The sequence below is a fragment of the Urocitellus parryii genome, chromosome 8, assembly GCF_045843805.1.
Source record: "Urocitellus parryii isolate mUroPar1 chromosome 8, mUroPar1.hap1, whole genome shotgun sequence".
NCBI lineage: Eukaryota > Metazoa > Chordata > Mammalia > Rodentia > Sciuridae > Urocitellus > Urocitellus parryii.
In genome coordinates, this window is record NC_135538.1 from 32,591,000 (window position 1) to 32,605,515 (window position 14,516).

Genomic DNA, 14,516 nt, shown 5'->3' on the forward strand with positions numbered 1-14,516 from the left:
GGCTCTAGTTAAAATGGGATAAACAGGTATGGGGCTCAGGGCATGCTACGCCAAAATATGGCACCCAGCATTTGAGCAGAAGCAGGAAGGACTCTCGGGCCTCCTCCTACTTTTCCCCCTGGAATACTCTGATCTTCCTCCCATGATCAGACCCTCATTGGAAAGATGCCTTCCTACAGCAGAGGAAAGAAACATCTTAACCTCTAAAGAATTATGGATAGCGGGAAGAATCTGAACAAAGAGGCTGGGCCAGTTTCCCTCAGTTTATCATCCTCAGAAAATACTCCCCTCTGCTCATACTTGACACCTATCAACTTCTTCATATTTAGCATAAACACACACAATTTCTCTATTTCTCTGGGCCTCCATTTCCACAGGTCTCAGTTGAAACCAAGCCCTTGCTCAGTTGGCCACAACTTTCTGCTAGGAATTTTCTAAAAGATTTACAATTATAATATATATCTCTTTGCATCTCAGAAGCATCACTCAAGGACCAAAGAGCCATTCCCAAGAGTATAATTGTCAAAAGAATGAACGAGCCCAGGTACCTGTCAACAGATGAATGGATTGAAAAAAAATGTGGCATAGATGCACAATGGAAGTTTTATACATCTATAAAGAAGAATAAAATTGGGTCATTTGCAGGAAAATGGATGGAATTGGAAAATATCATGCTAAGTGAATAAGCCAGACTCAGACAGACAAGGGTAGTGTGTTCATTCTCATATATGGAAGCTAGAGAGAAAAGGCGGGGGGATTTCGTGAAAGTATAGAAGGGAGATAAGTAGAGTAGAGGATGGGGCGGCAGAAGGAAGATGGGGAGGGGAAGGGAAGGGAAGGAACTGGGGACTAAAACTGGCCAAATTATGTTATTGCATGTACAGATATATCACAATGAATCCTGCCATTTGTATAATTATAATGCATTAAAAAAGAGAGAGAGAGACCTCTGTGTCCCAGACTTCACAGGACAGAATCCTAACTTTGATAACTGCCAGTCAACAAACAGATGCCATAACCTCATGTGCATTGCACTTTTTACTTCTGACTCTACTGAGTCCCTGTATACCCACTCCCACTAAAACACCCAAATCAGAATGGAGTTAAGCTCTTTTCCCTACTGGTAAGCATTTTAAAATAATTTCTTCATTCCCAATTATCATATATGATCTTTTACAGGACACTTCCTGGAGGCACCTTAAATTTTTATGCAAGGATGACCCTAAGCTAATGAACCTAAAAATCTAAGACCAGTAGTGGAACATTAGATTCAAGACTAGGAGCTTCATAGACTAGAATCAAAAGTGAAGGGTGCTGACCATGAAATTACAATATAGTACTAAAAGAGTAAAAACCTTGAAATACGCCAACCGTGTCCAATCAAGACCTGAGACATTATCAAACTCATTAACTTCAAAAACCCTTAAAACCCCTCTTCACTGGGCAATCTGGGAGACAGATTTGAGCTTGCTTCCTGTTTTCTTGTCAGGTAACCTTCAATAAAGCTCTTTCTGCAAAATCTGGCATTAAGAGTGTCAGCTTCCATGTGTGTCAGGCAACCAGCCCTTGCTCAGTATAACTGTGACATATAAAATTTACATTAAATGAATTTACATGTTTTTTCTTATTAATATGTCTTTGTTATAGGTGTCTCAGCCCTGATCCTAGTGATGCTGCTGGGAGAGCACTATTTAAAAATAAATCCCTCAACTGTCCATTCACAAAGGATTGGGGAAAAGTGGGAGGCAGATGTAGTTGCTAAGAAAACTGGAGCCTGCTGCTGGCATTCAGTACCTGGGGGTCAGAAATGGGGACTTCCTACAGAATCATCCCACACTACCAAGAAGTATCTAATCCAAAATGCCAATTGTGCCATGTATTGAATTCTGATTTAGTGAAATGCATTAATCCTGTATTAGGATTTATAGTTGTAAGCAACAGAGCCAACTTTATCAAGTTTAAGTGGAAAGGGAACTGATTAAAAGGCACGGTGGTGGCGCATGCCTGTAATCCCAGTGACTTGGGAGGCTGAGACAGGGGGACCTTGAGTTCAAAGCCAGCCTCAGCAAAAGGTGAGGTGCTAAGCAACTCAGCGAGACCCTGTCTCTAAATAAAACACAAAAAAGGGCTGGGGATGTGGCTCAGTGGTCGAGTGCCCCTGAGTTCAATCCCCAGTACCCCCATCCCACCAAAGAAAAGGATATTCGGTAGCTCTTGGAATTCTCAGAAGGTCAAGAGAATCGGGATGAGTGGGCCAGCGGCAGAAGCAAGGCCCCATTACACTGCCCAGAGGGACCCTGCTGCCACTGCCTACGAAGGGCATGTTTATTCCAAAAGGACCTTGCCACTATTGCTCCTGAGAGGTAGATCTCTCTCCACCAGCCTCACCAGAACAGAGACTCCATGCAGGGTTTCCTGTTCTTGTTAGAACCCAGGTCCCACATCTGAGCTTCAGTGACCTAGAAGGCTGAAACGGTGAGTTCCAGGCTGCCACACTGGGGTTTCTATCCTGGGGAAGTAGGGCTCACATGGTAGGTAGCTGCATAAACAAAGGAAATGTGCTCAAAGAGATGCTGGGCAGTCACCAAGTGTGACAAATGTACATTAAACCTTCAAAAGTCCTTGTCATATGCCTCTCCCTAAAGACACTCTCCAAGCATGGACCTGATAAAAACAGCTTCCAAATTTGTCTTCCAGAATCTTAAAAAGATATGCCGAGTCTCTCCCTACTGTTGCATATTCGTGCTATTTCTCTACCTCAATTATCATATTAGATATTCTTTGGACTGAAGTATATGTATCATTTCCTGGCCACTATAGTTTCTGTCCAACTGTAAAGATTCTTAATTTCTTTGTGTTCTTGCCTCCTACAACTTTATATATCCCACATGAGTGTATTCAAAAATATTTTTTTTTAATTATGGAGAAGATAAAATATATGTAGTTGAAAAAAAATCAATGAAGAAATTACAGTGCCTTTTGGTTCAAAGATAACATAGAGATATTGTGCCCCGGTGGTTTGGGATAGGAACTGTGGGGAGTAATTGAGTGTGCTGTACTACTTAGTAATACGATTACTAAAGAACAAAAGCTGCATACACTATATCTGCTTAAGTTGGTAGGACAACAAGCAAAACTGTCAGTTTCCTAAAATGAGTCCAAAAATGTAACATAAATATATAGTACAGTGTCATATAGTAGCTTTTCAGGAATAATTTGAATCATTATAGGAAAAGCAACATTGGTTTTCTGGAAACAATGAATTGATTTCTCAGTTTTATTGTTTCTACCTTTTATAACAGAATGTCTTGGCCTTCCAATAAGTGACTAATGATAGGATATGTAGAGAAATAAATATTGCAGTTTTCATTTTGAAATCATCCCAATTACCTGAATCTATCAGTTACATTTAATGGGTACCAGTAAGTGGCTCTGTGCACATAACACTGCAGACGATAATAGTGCCTGCCTTCAGAAGCTCTCAAATTACCTTATAAATGAGCCTTATTATCCCCAAAACAGTTATCCAAGAAAGAAGGGCTGTAGCTTGTATCACAATTTTAAATTCACTGACTCTGAGTGAATTGCTGTAATATTCATTTTTACTGTGAATGAAATAATCTTGAGGTTTGTTTTGTTAGCGTGTGTCCTGCTATCAAATTCACGTAGGGACATGGAAAGTATTTTGTTTTTTAAGTGTGCTGGGTTTATTTCTTTTTTAGATGAATTCTATCAAACTGCAAAACTATGTATTCAAGAATGCACCTATGCTTTTTTTCAAGAGAAAATTATTATAGGTGATATTTGAAAGTGCTGAAAACAAAGAGTGACAGAGGGTTATCCATTTTTCGATATGTATTTGGAGACACTATAAGTTTGTTTTCTTTGATTATATAAAAAATAAATTATTGTTATATAACATGGTAGCTGGTTTATGCATCCATAATTGAGTGTACAGAGGGGCAAACCCATCTTATTGATCAGAGTTCTGAAATGACGCTTAGAACATAAAGTCAAGTTGCTTTCATTACCTCTTCCCTGAAACATGGGGTGACTGGGAGGTGACACACTTGGGAGTTTGAAGTAAATAATTTGAATCTTAAGTATGCTTCAGATATAACTCTAGTACAGGTTGAATATTGCTAACCCCAAACTTTAAAATCTTAAATATTCCAAAATCCAATATTGGGGGCGGGGTCTGGCATGACACCATTAAGTGGAAAATTCCATATCTGACCTCATGTGATAAGTTGTAGTTAAAATGTGGGCACACTAAAAAATGCATAATTACCTTCAAACTATATAAATAAGGTCTGTATGAAACAAATGGATTTCATGGGTCCTCTACCTTGCTCTTTAGGTCATACAGCCAGAGCATGTTGTCCTCAAATGATCCTGTATATGATACAATCTTTTCTTTTGACAGGGAGGCTGCATGGCTGGTGACAGTGCTGACCAGGGACAGGAGGTGGGGACTGTAGCTTCCACCACCTCAAATATTCCAAAATCTAAAAAATTTCAAAATCTTAAATACTTCTTATCCCAAGCATTTCAGATAACAGATACAAACCTGTATATCTAAAGGGCCTCCAGTTAGTCTATGCTGAGGACTGATACAATCTAAGATTGTACAAATGGGCCCAAGTTAAAAGCCATCAAAATCTTGTTCTGCTATTGAAAATACTACTTTTTATAACCCTTATTCACGTACAATCTGCTATTTTTCTAGTGACTGATCCCCCAGAATGTTGGAATCTGGCTATAAATGTGAATAGGTGCCACTGGGCTTTCTCTGTATAAATTGACAACCAAACAAGTGAAACAGAATGTAAAGTCTTCTGGAAGTTTAAGCCTCTATTTCCAGTAGATGGGAGAGTGTGGCCCAATCTAGGTGGCTGCACACAATGTAGCATGAGTGGTACCGTGGCATAGTCACAAAGAATGCTAATCTAGGATTGCTAAAATCACCTGGTCAACCTTCTCCAAAGTATAGATTGGGAAGTGAGGCTCAGGAACATGAACTGGTTTGCTCTAGATCATAGCCAGTGGTGGACTCAGTGGTGGAAGCTACAGTCTCCACCTCCTGTCCCTGGTCAGCACTGTCACCAGCCATGCAGCCTCCATGTCAAAAGAAAAGACTGTATCATATACAGGATCATTTGAGGACAACATACTCTGGCTGTATGACCTAAAGAGCAATTATTCTATCCTTATTATTCATGGGAATAATATCACCTTGAACATGTCAGATCCCATACTTAGATTTTGCATTAATGTCATATTAGGTTTTAAAAATGAAAAATGAAGAAATTTTATTTTATACCTTCCATTGTTTTTATAAGCCTGCTTAAATGGATACTTCATTGATAAGGATTAGAATCCTTTATCCTCAAATCACATCAGCTGAACACTCTCATAGTGTTCACAGAAACTCAGATCTGTGTGGGAGCTTGTTTAGTCAAAAGAAAGTGACTTTCCCTTTGTTACACATTCTTAATTTGTGATATATATGGTACTTGGTGAAGAGGGAAGTGATATGTTGTAGAAAGTGTCAGCTTTGAAGTAGAATAGATTCAAAATTAAATTTAGCCATACTTTTTATTAGCTTTATGATGATGGGCCATCGAACCATGTAGAGCCTCCATTTCCTAATATGAAAAAAGCATTAATTACTTCCTAATAGGATCAGTGAGGATTCAGCCATGTGCCCAAATCACCTGACACACAATCTTAGCCTTAGTGGATATTTAACAAGTGGAAAATATGATTCTCAGCTAAAGTCACAGTAAGACATGGAATCCAGATTAAAAGTGAATACCCTTTCTTAGCCCTTAAGCTTTTCAGATGGACTGGAATAAGATGTTTAAAGATGGATGCTAAGAAGAGCTCTCTCTCCTGAAATACTGTTCACCAGGTTATGAGAGGATGAAAGCAGCACTGGGACATCTGGATTATCGTTTGTGTCCAGATCCCTAACAGCATGGCCTTGGATAAGAACCTCAACTTCTTCCAGTGTGCTTTCTCATTTGAAACACAATGCAAGCTAAAAATATCTTTGCTTTCTACCTAAGGGCTACTTAAGAAGGCCAAGAAGGGCCTCAATCACTGAAAAAAGGTCCATGGCACACAGCTCAGCTCCCGGGCTTCTGCCCTGGGTGGGTCTAGTCCTTTTGTCTTTGCTATTGATGTCACTTCAGTGATACATGGTTAATTGTGCATAGGACACTATTTAGATTTTATTTGAATTTAATGCTCTGTTGTTAATTCTCTGTGAAGCTGACTTACTTGAAATGGTTTAAAAGTCTAGAGTTGATGGTGCTTTGACAACTGTGCTCTTTTAGCATGAAGGAAAGAACATACAGTGAACAAACACTGAAACTATCAGAGCTCCTATTCCTGATTTCAGTGAACCAGCACAGAACCAACAACTTCCAAGAGTAAGAAAAAGAAAGGAAAGGCAACAAGGGAAAACAATACATTTATTAAGAGGCATGAAAATGCATAAACTCACTTATAAATAAATGTAATATAATTTATCCAGTGAAAAAATAGCTAAAATCCATGAGCAAACTGGATTTTATATTTGAATGATTACATATTTGATCTCCAATCATTTCTCCTTCCATCATGATCTATGAGTAGCAGCAATTTTACAATGACTATAGAAAAAAAGCTGTTATCAATAATCATATGGGGAGAAATTTTTCAAGAATGCTCTTTAAAATTGAACCAGTGCAAACAAATTCAAATTATAAGGGATATGATAAGACCTGGGGCTTATCTTCAAAAAAGTAGAAAATAAAATCTGAAACATTCATTCATTAAGAAATGACAAAGCAAATTACATTTTGATCAGTGAAAAATAATACATATGGATATTATAAAACATTTTTAACCAGTGATTACAATTACTATATTTATAAATGTTCATTCAAGTACTATTAATGTTCAATAAACATTCAAATTTTCATTAAAAGTAACACTAAATGTAGACAGCTGGACAATACTTCTTTTGATTTAATATCATGTCAACAGGAAGCAAGTGACCCTTAAAATACTGTTGTTGGTTTTGTTTTTTCTGTAAATGATTTTTTCACAGTCTGTATTTTTTTGTCTGCAAAGACCCAAGAAACATCTCACAACAGCTAATTAGGAAGTCATTTCTATAAAATGACTCAATATTACAGAAACAATTATTCTAAAACACAAGTTTAGCTCAAAAAATAACAGGGCAAAATTGGTTTTCTTTGGCAAGAAATTCCTTACCAAATGTTGGTTCACTGTTGTATAGAACCTATCAGAATACTTTGGTATTTACCAAAGAGATATTTAAGAAGCTGAAAAGATTTCATAACTATGTTATCATGATAACAACAAAAAGCTTATGTCAAAGTCGCGCTGAATTCAACATGATTTGCTTGATTACTATTGTCAATAAGTCTTCCTTCAAAAAGCTCCCTCCTAATTTTGGCCTGAGTCTCAGGCTTTAATAAAAGTTCCTTTATCTGTTGCACCTTGGCCTTGAGACCCATCCTTTCTCGATGTAAAGCTTCATTAATTAAGTCTTGAATTCCAACAGGTTTCTTGCCTAAGGGAAAAAATTATATAATACATTTAAAGTACAAATGTCAATGAAATACATTAAATATGGCATATTGACTTATCAAAATAAGGTTAAAAACCCTTTGAAATGTTGCCATTTTATAGAAAAGGTTTCATTTGCAGAAAATATATCATTTACATGAAACATAATTTACTGTAAAGAAAGATCACTACCCAATGACAGCACACTGAGAACAACATAAAACATTATGGATTAACTACACAGATGATAATCTCAACAGTGATGAATTTAAATTTAGCACTTGATAGCTGTGTGTGAGTTTTGGCCTCAGATAAATTAGTCAAATGTCCTACACAATATAAATGGCAGTGTTCCATTTATGGCAAGACCTCTCCTGTAGCTTTTAAGTCCAGGAGGCGTGATCCAAAGTCCCCCCTCCCTTGTGCCTGGCTGAGGGCAAGTGAAACTTGGGCCATCTTTCTTCCAGAAATTAATTTCCCCTGCTAGTCCCGGCATTCCATTTCTCTTCTGTTGTTTCAGAAATGCAAAGGCATCTATCATGAAAGCGTTGGGCAACCTCCATGGATTGGATAAGAGATGCTTAAAAAGCACATTGCAAGTCAGTCCCGAGCCTTGGCAGAGCGGAGCAGGATGCTTTTAACAGAGCAGCAGGAATCTGCTGGGGTCTCATTTCCTGTTGTTATCACTGTCACTGCCATTCCGCTCAGCCTCTTCAATTTTCACAGAGCTCCCTTCCCCGAGCTGCTTTTTGTTCTGTGTCTCTTCCAGATACTGCTGCACAGCCTTGAGCACCGCGTTCTCCACCAGCCTCTTACTGAGCCTTACCAGTTCAGCATCATCTGGCTCCCCTCCGTCCTTTTCACCTACATTCCACAACAGAGAAGAGAGGTCACTGAGCTCATATTACCATAGCAACTCAGCCATGCAGGGGCCAGCTAGTTCAGCTAGTTAAAAAGAGCAAGTGTCCCTCAATCTGGTAAATTAGGTCTATAAATCCAAGAACAGTGGGTTGTCTTTTCATATGGTATTTGCAGAAGTAGGAACCTGACTATTCCTGAAGATTTCAGGGTAAAAAGCAATTCATTAGCTCCAGTCTAGAAACGCCAACTAGCAATGCTGCTAGTTTCCCATTTCTAGGCAGAATGTTTGTTCTCTCCTCCAAAGCTAACTCCTACTACTGAAGTGCATCTGCCCACCACCTAGAGCCTCAGACATGTGAATTTACCTCCTTCTCTCTCTCCAATGCTAGCTCTGAGATCATCAAGACTTCCCTATCATTTCATTGCTTGTGATCACTAATTTTAAAATGCTTATCCTGTAGATTGGTTGTTAAACTCTCAGCACTCCCATAAAGACAAAAGCAGTTATTACCACTAGAAACTGATTGAAATATAAGCAAATATAACTAATAATTTTCTTTTAAATCTCAGTGCTATTACTGCAATTTAAGAAACAAAAAGTTCTTCAAATAAGAGTTAGGAGTATGAGGGCAAATTACTAGATGCTACTATCTTATGGTTATTTTAATTCCCTACTAGTGATAATCCAGGTTTAAGAATTCTACCCTTCATCTTACTATAAAAGAACTAGTTCCTTTCTATTCTCATGCTACCCACTGCCCAGTCACTCTCTTCCCCGTTTGCTTTTACTGAGGAACAAAGGGCTCTTTCCCCATGTCCATTTAGCACCCTATCTTCTTCCACTAAGGTGTGAGCCCAGGAAGGCAGATGGCTAGAAGCAAAGAAGTTACCAGAATGTTCACCCATTAAGCTCAGCTCAATTTTTGGAAAGTCTCATGAGCTGCAGAAGGCAAAACCTGTGTTGCTCTTACATATTCAGGTTGAAAACAGGCAGATAACACAAAGGATCTGAGCTGGAAGGTGGGCATTATTTTCTATCTTCAGTGTAACAGAAATTGAAGAACAAAAACAGACATGCAAAAGATAAGATTGGGCCCCATCACTCCTTTGGAGCCCTATCATTTTTCTGTAATGTACATTCAAGACCAATTCTGCTTATAACTGCCCCCATCCTTCCTGGAGTCATCCCAAGCAGAAGAGTAGATGGGTTAAGACCCTTTATCTAGAGACACTAACAGAAGGAAGCCTTAAAGACTGATTTCCCTTTAAATGTGAAAATATGACATCTAAGACCTATGATCAAAGGTCTAAGACAAAATATTTTCAGTGCAAAATAAGTTTAGAATTGAGTAAGCTTCAACTTGGTGATAACTGCATAGAATCTACTAAACATAAATATGCCAGGATATTTGAAATGAAAGATAAACAAATTCACTACTAGTATGACTTTTGGTTACAAGTTTAAGTTCAGATTGTTTTTACCAGTAAGAATGAATGAGTACACTGAAAAATAAAAGATTTTATCTCAATCTTAAACACAGTGTTTTTACTACATAGACGGTATCTCCTAGTACCTTACCTGCAATTATTGGTATAATGGCTCTTCAATTCTAAAATGAAAGTCAGGCTGCAAAGGAATACTACTTAAATAACCTTCAAAACACTATAAATGACTCTACACTTGCCACCCTATTTGAGCTCTGTGCCTAGGTCAGAGCTTATGTGTTTGAGGGCTATTCCAGAACCTACTCAGCTTTCTCATTGGTAATTTGAGTCTAATGAGTAAGTCAATCTCCAAGATCCCTCTCAGGTCTCATTTCTTTCAGTCCACGCTAAAAGATTTGAAATACAAAAATCTACCCACAAAATGCTAACTTTCTAACTGTCCTATTTTTGTTTATGCTTTTACTATTACCCAAGTCAATCAAATTCAAAACACTTTTCTTTCCCTCATCAACTCAATTAATTACTGAGCCTTGTCAATATGTGCTTCATGATTTCTCCTTTTTCAATGTATCTAATATAATACCTCTAGATATAATATAATTCTTCTAAAATATCAGTTTTACTCTCCATTCAACAGGGAAACAAGCTTGCCTCCCAGGACTTTCCAAACTTAACAGCTCACTACTGCTGCACTTCTACGGTCAGCCTCCAACTTATCTGTGGGTGCCTCTACAACATTCCCTATTTCTAGAAAGCCCTCCCTTTCTCTCACATATCCATGATCCTTTCTTGAATGGCCCAGCTGGAAGTGATGCTCCTCCCCTGGATTCCAACAACTCTATCCACAAGCATACTACATGTCCATTTGGTCATTCAATCAACCAGTGTGTGTCAGAGACCTGTAATATGCCTAGAATTCTTCCAGCCTACAAAGATAGATCAGGGACAAAACAACACTCCACTGGCTTTCTTTCTTTGATTCCTTTACATATTATGAATATTATTTATTGATGTATTTATTAAAAAACTATTGATTCAGCATCTGCTCTGGTAAAGACATAGCCTTGAGTATAGAAACCATGTCTCAGGTGTCACACTTATTTTCCCTTCTGCTAAAATATGGCAGTTTATTAATTGCAATACAAGCTCAAAAATATTTGTCAAGGGAATTGACTGAAATCCTTAAAAGCTGCAGCAACATTTTAAAATGTTACCATTTTCCTAAAAAAAAGCATACTAGCCAGAAATTTAAATTTAATATTAAGTTTAAAACAAGAGAAGAGAATTCCAGAATGAGTCATATACCCATATGAAAAATCTGCATCTACTTTGCTTGGTGAACCTGGTAAATAAGACAAAAATTTTGACCTATGGGTCAAATATTCATTACCTACAATAAGTACTAATTAAAAAATAAAACAAATATACAAATGAATCATCCAGATCCGTCCTGGACTCCAGTCCTCCTTACAGTATCTGCAATCCATCCTCAGGCTGTTAACGTTGGTGCACAAGAGAACCCACAGCAAGGCTCATCGCAGAGCCCTGCAAGAACACAGTGCATCTTCATTCCTGTAAGAATGCATGTGTTCTCACTCTTAGCAGACTTAATTCAACTTAATTTAAGAAATGAATTTTTAAAAATAGACCTCATGAAAATAGAAGGGAGACCAGTAGGAGCTGAAGAAGGGGATCAGACAAGGGAGGTGAGGAGGGAAAAGGGGAGCTCACTGGGGAATGAAATTGATCAAATGATATTTTGTGCATATCACAATGAATCCCGCAGTCACATATAATCATAATGTATATCAATTTTAAAAAGAGGCATTTTAAGATAAAATTCTGCTGTGTTTTTCTTCTTTACTACTTGAATAAGGGTATCTGCCTCTCACAGTGACCTCTAAGATGAATGACTACGTTCATTTTAACTGAAGCCTAGTTAGTAATGGCAACTCAACATGCTGCTGCAACGCACGAACTATCTTTTTTTTTTTTTTTTTGGTACCAGGGATTGAATCCAGGGCACTCTATCACTGAACCACATCCCCAGCCACCTCTCCTTTTAAAAAATTTTATTTAGAGATGGGGTCTCGCTTATGTTGCTTTGTGCCTAAGTTGCTATGACTGGCTTTGAACTTGTGATCCTCCTGCTTCAGCCTCCAGAGCCACTGGGATCACAGGTATGTGCCACATGCCTGGCTTCACACAAACTATCTTTAGATATTCCAACAAATATTCCCAAAGCATCAGACTCTTGATTAAAAATATCCTTTCTAGGCCTATTTGATTTACTTAATATTATATCTACCTAAAATAGCAGACTAACCTTTGTCTTTGACATGTTATTTTAGAAATCTCCTGAAAATATCCTTGATCAATTTTAGGAGAATACAAAAAATATAAAAGAAAAGCAATAAAAAATAAATCTTTAAAGCCCACCAAGTACAGTACTGTACTGGAAGGAACATACTTAAGAAACTTTTCAGCAAACTTCAAGGAAGCAAGTAAGTAACTCTCCATAGAGTTGTGGCAACATTAACCCTCGATTTGGACCTATGATTCTGCTTTTGTTTATATTACCTGAGATTTCTAATACCAATCCATGCAAGGATACAGTTTATTTTTGTGGTCATAAAAATAAAATAAGTGAACTCCTTAGTGGTAACAAGAATATTTTATACCTACTAGAATAATTTAAGATCAACATTAATGTGACTCAGTTAGTCTTATGTGTGAGTTGACCCAACAGTAGCTGATGTCAACATGAAGAGGCCCAGAAACCTTTACCATCCCCTACTCATCGCCGGTATCTAGGTGTCTATTTGTCCTAACTGAATAAGTCATGCTCATTTGTTTTTTAAAAGGGATCAAAGAAAATATTCTTTAGAATATAATGTAAGACATGGAGGGTACAATCACATTAAAATGAGAGCATTCAAATATTAAAACATTAAATGTTGTCACTTGAACACATTCCAACTATTAAAAACCTTATTTGGGGAAAATGAGAACTTCTTCATGCCCCAGAGGCTGCATCCAGTGCATCTATGGTTTCACCCCACCACAAAATGAATATGCCATAAATGCTATGAGTATTGTTTGGATTGCCATGATAAAATAAGGAAGAAGGAAAGCCAAGAGGCACATAAATATTCAAAAGAGGCAAAAACAAACAAACAAATAAAAAAAGACTGGTCTGAAGGCTAAGCTCTACCAAAAGCAGCTCCATGATGAGAAAATGCAAATGAAAAAGAGCAAGATGCCTGAAGAAAGAAAGAGCAAGCAAAAGAATGCGAAAAGACCCCACCCACAGCAGTACCTGGCTATCTGCTGGACACAGAGTCCCAAGCTAAGGCACTCTCCAAGATGGTTAAACAAAACAAAAACTGAAGGCAGAAAAATGGAAAGTCCTTCTGCCCATTGCTCTTGCCCAGGGGGAAACAGAGGTATTAAAAGTTATTGAGACAGAAAAGAAAAAAAGATGGCATGGACCAGGATGGTTAAAAAGTCCTCTATGTTGGAGATAAAACCACCTAAATATGAAAGATTTATTAGGCCAATGAGCTTATGTTTCAGTAAGGCCATCCTGAACTGAATGCCACCTCTAGCCTGCCAATACATCCCCACCATTTACAATTGTGGGTATTATTACCAAAGGCACTGTCATTGAGGTGAACATGAGTATTAGGCTTCTGACACAAGGAGGCAGGATTACTTGGGGAAAATATGTCCAGGTTACCAACAATCCTGAAAATAATGGATGCATAAATGTATCCTTACTGACTCCGTTACAGGATAAGAGCCTGCCACAGAGCTGAGGCAGCCAAGGCAGTCCTTTCTTACTGCTTCTTGCATCACACCAGAAATATTTCAGATATGTTGCACAGAGTAGCAGGCATGAGTTTATTAGAGCATGAGTTTATTAGAAGGCACAGGGGAAAGGAAACAGGACACTCTCAAGGGAGAAGAGTGTTTCCACTCAGAGAGGAAGACAGCACACCCCTCCTGTCCTTCAATTTTATTGGAGGGTTCCAGGGAAGTTTCCAAAGAGTTCCACCCAGGTTCACCTCTTGACTTTTGACTGACAGTGGGATTATATCAAAATTCCAAGTCTCCACTGCACATGGTAAAGGCTCAGGGCAACTCTAGCTCACTTTGGCCTATGCTGATCAGTTTTAATTGGAACCTGTTCTTACAGATTTTATTCTTAAGAGAAATTATCTTTATCTTTGTGAGTTCTGAAACTTGGTCTGTGTAAGGGTTACAAAAGTGTCCCCCCTCCAGCAACCCACATAACTTGTATTTTTATCAGCATTTGGGGCCTGCATTTCTCCTGTAGACAACAAATTATTTGCTGAGAAATGTATACATCCTATTGACTTAAGTCAGGCAAGGCTGCAGGTAAATTGTTTTCTTAAAAGAAATCTTGTGGGAGTCAACACAATGCACCCAGTGTATAGAATTATTCCCTTAACCTCATGTTCCCACCACTCATCTCTGTTATCTATAAGTTTGACAACAGTTTCATACAAATGACTCCAAAATCATGGACAACTATAAAATAATCAGGAAAACCACCATTACTATAACACTTTTAAATACTACCAAATAGCCTTACATATCTA

The 14,516-nt window shown here is 38.0% G+C and overlaps 1 protein-coding gene and 1 pseudogene across 3 annotated transcripts in view; one reads left to right on the forward strand and one right to left on the reverse strand.

The window, feature by feature from the left end:
• Positions 1-6,499: 6,499 nt before the first annotated feature.
• Akap7 (A-kinase anchoring protein 7) overlaps positions 6,500-14,516 on the reverse strand; it is a 135,405-nt gene continuing 127,388 nt past the window's right edge. For 2 of the 3 annotated variants that reach the window (XM_026381163.2, XM_026381173.2), the window contains one exon: positions 7,497-8,448. In XM_026381163.2, coding sequence (XP_026236948.2) covers positions 8,252-8,448 — 197 coding nt within the window. In that variant the 3' untranslated portion in view covers positions 7,497-8,251. Of the gene's footprint in view, positions 8,449-14,516 lie in introns of all 3 variants that reach the window. The other variant, XM_026381154.2, reaches the window with a different exon arrangement.
• Positions 11,322-13,709, forward strand: LOC113176067 (ribosome biogenesis protein NSA2 homolog pseudogene; annotated as a pseudogene).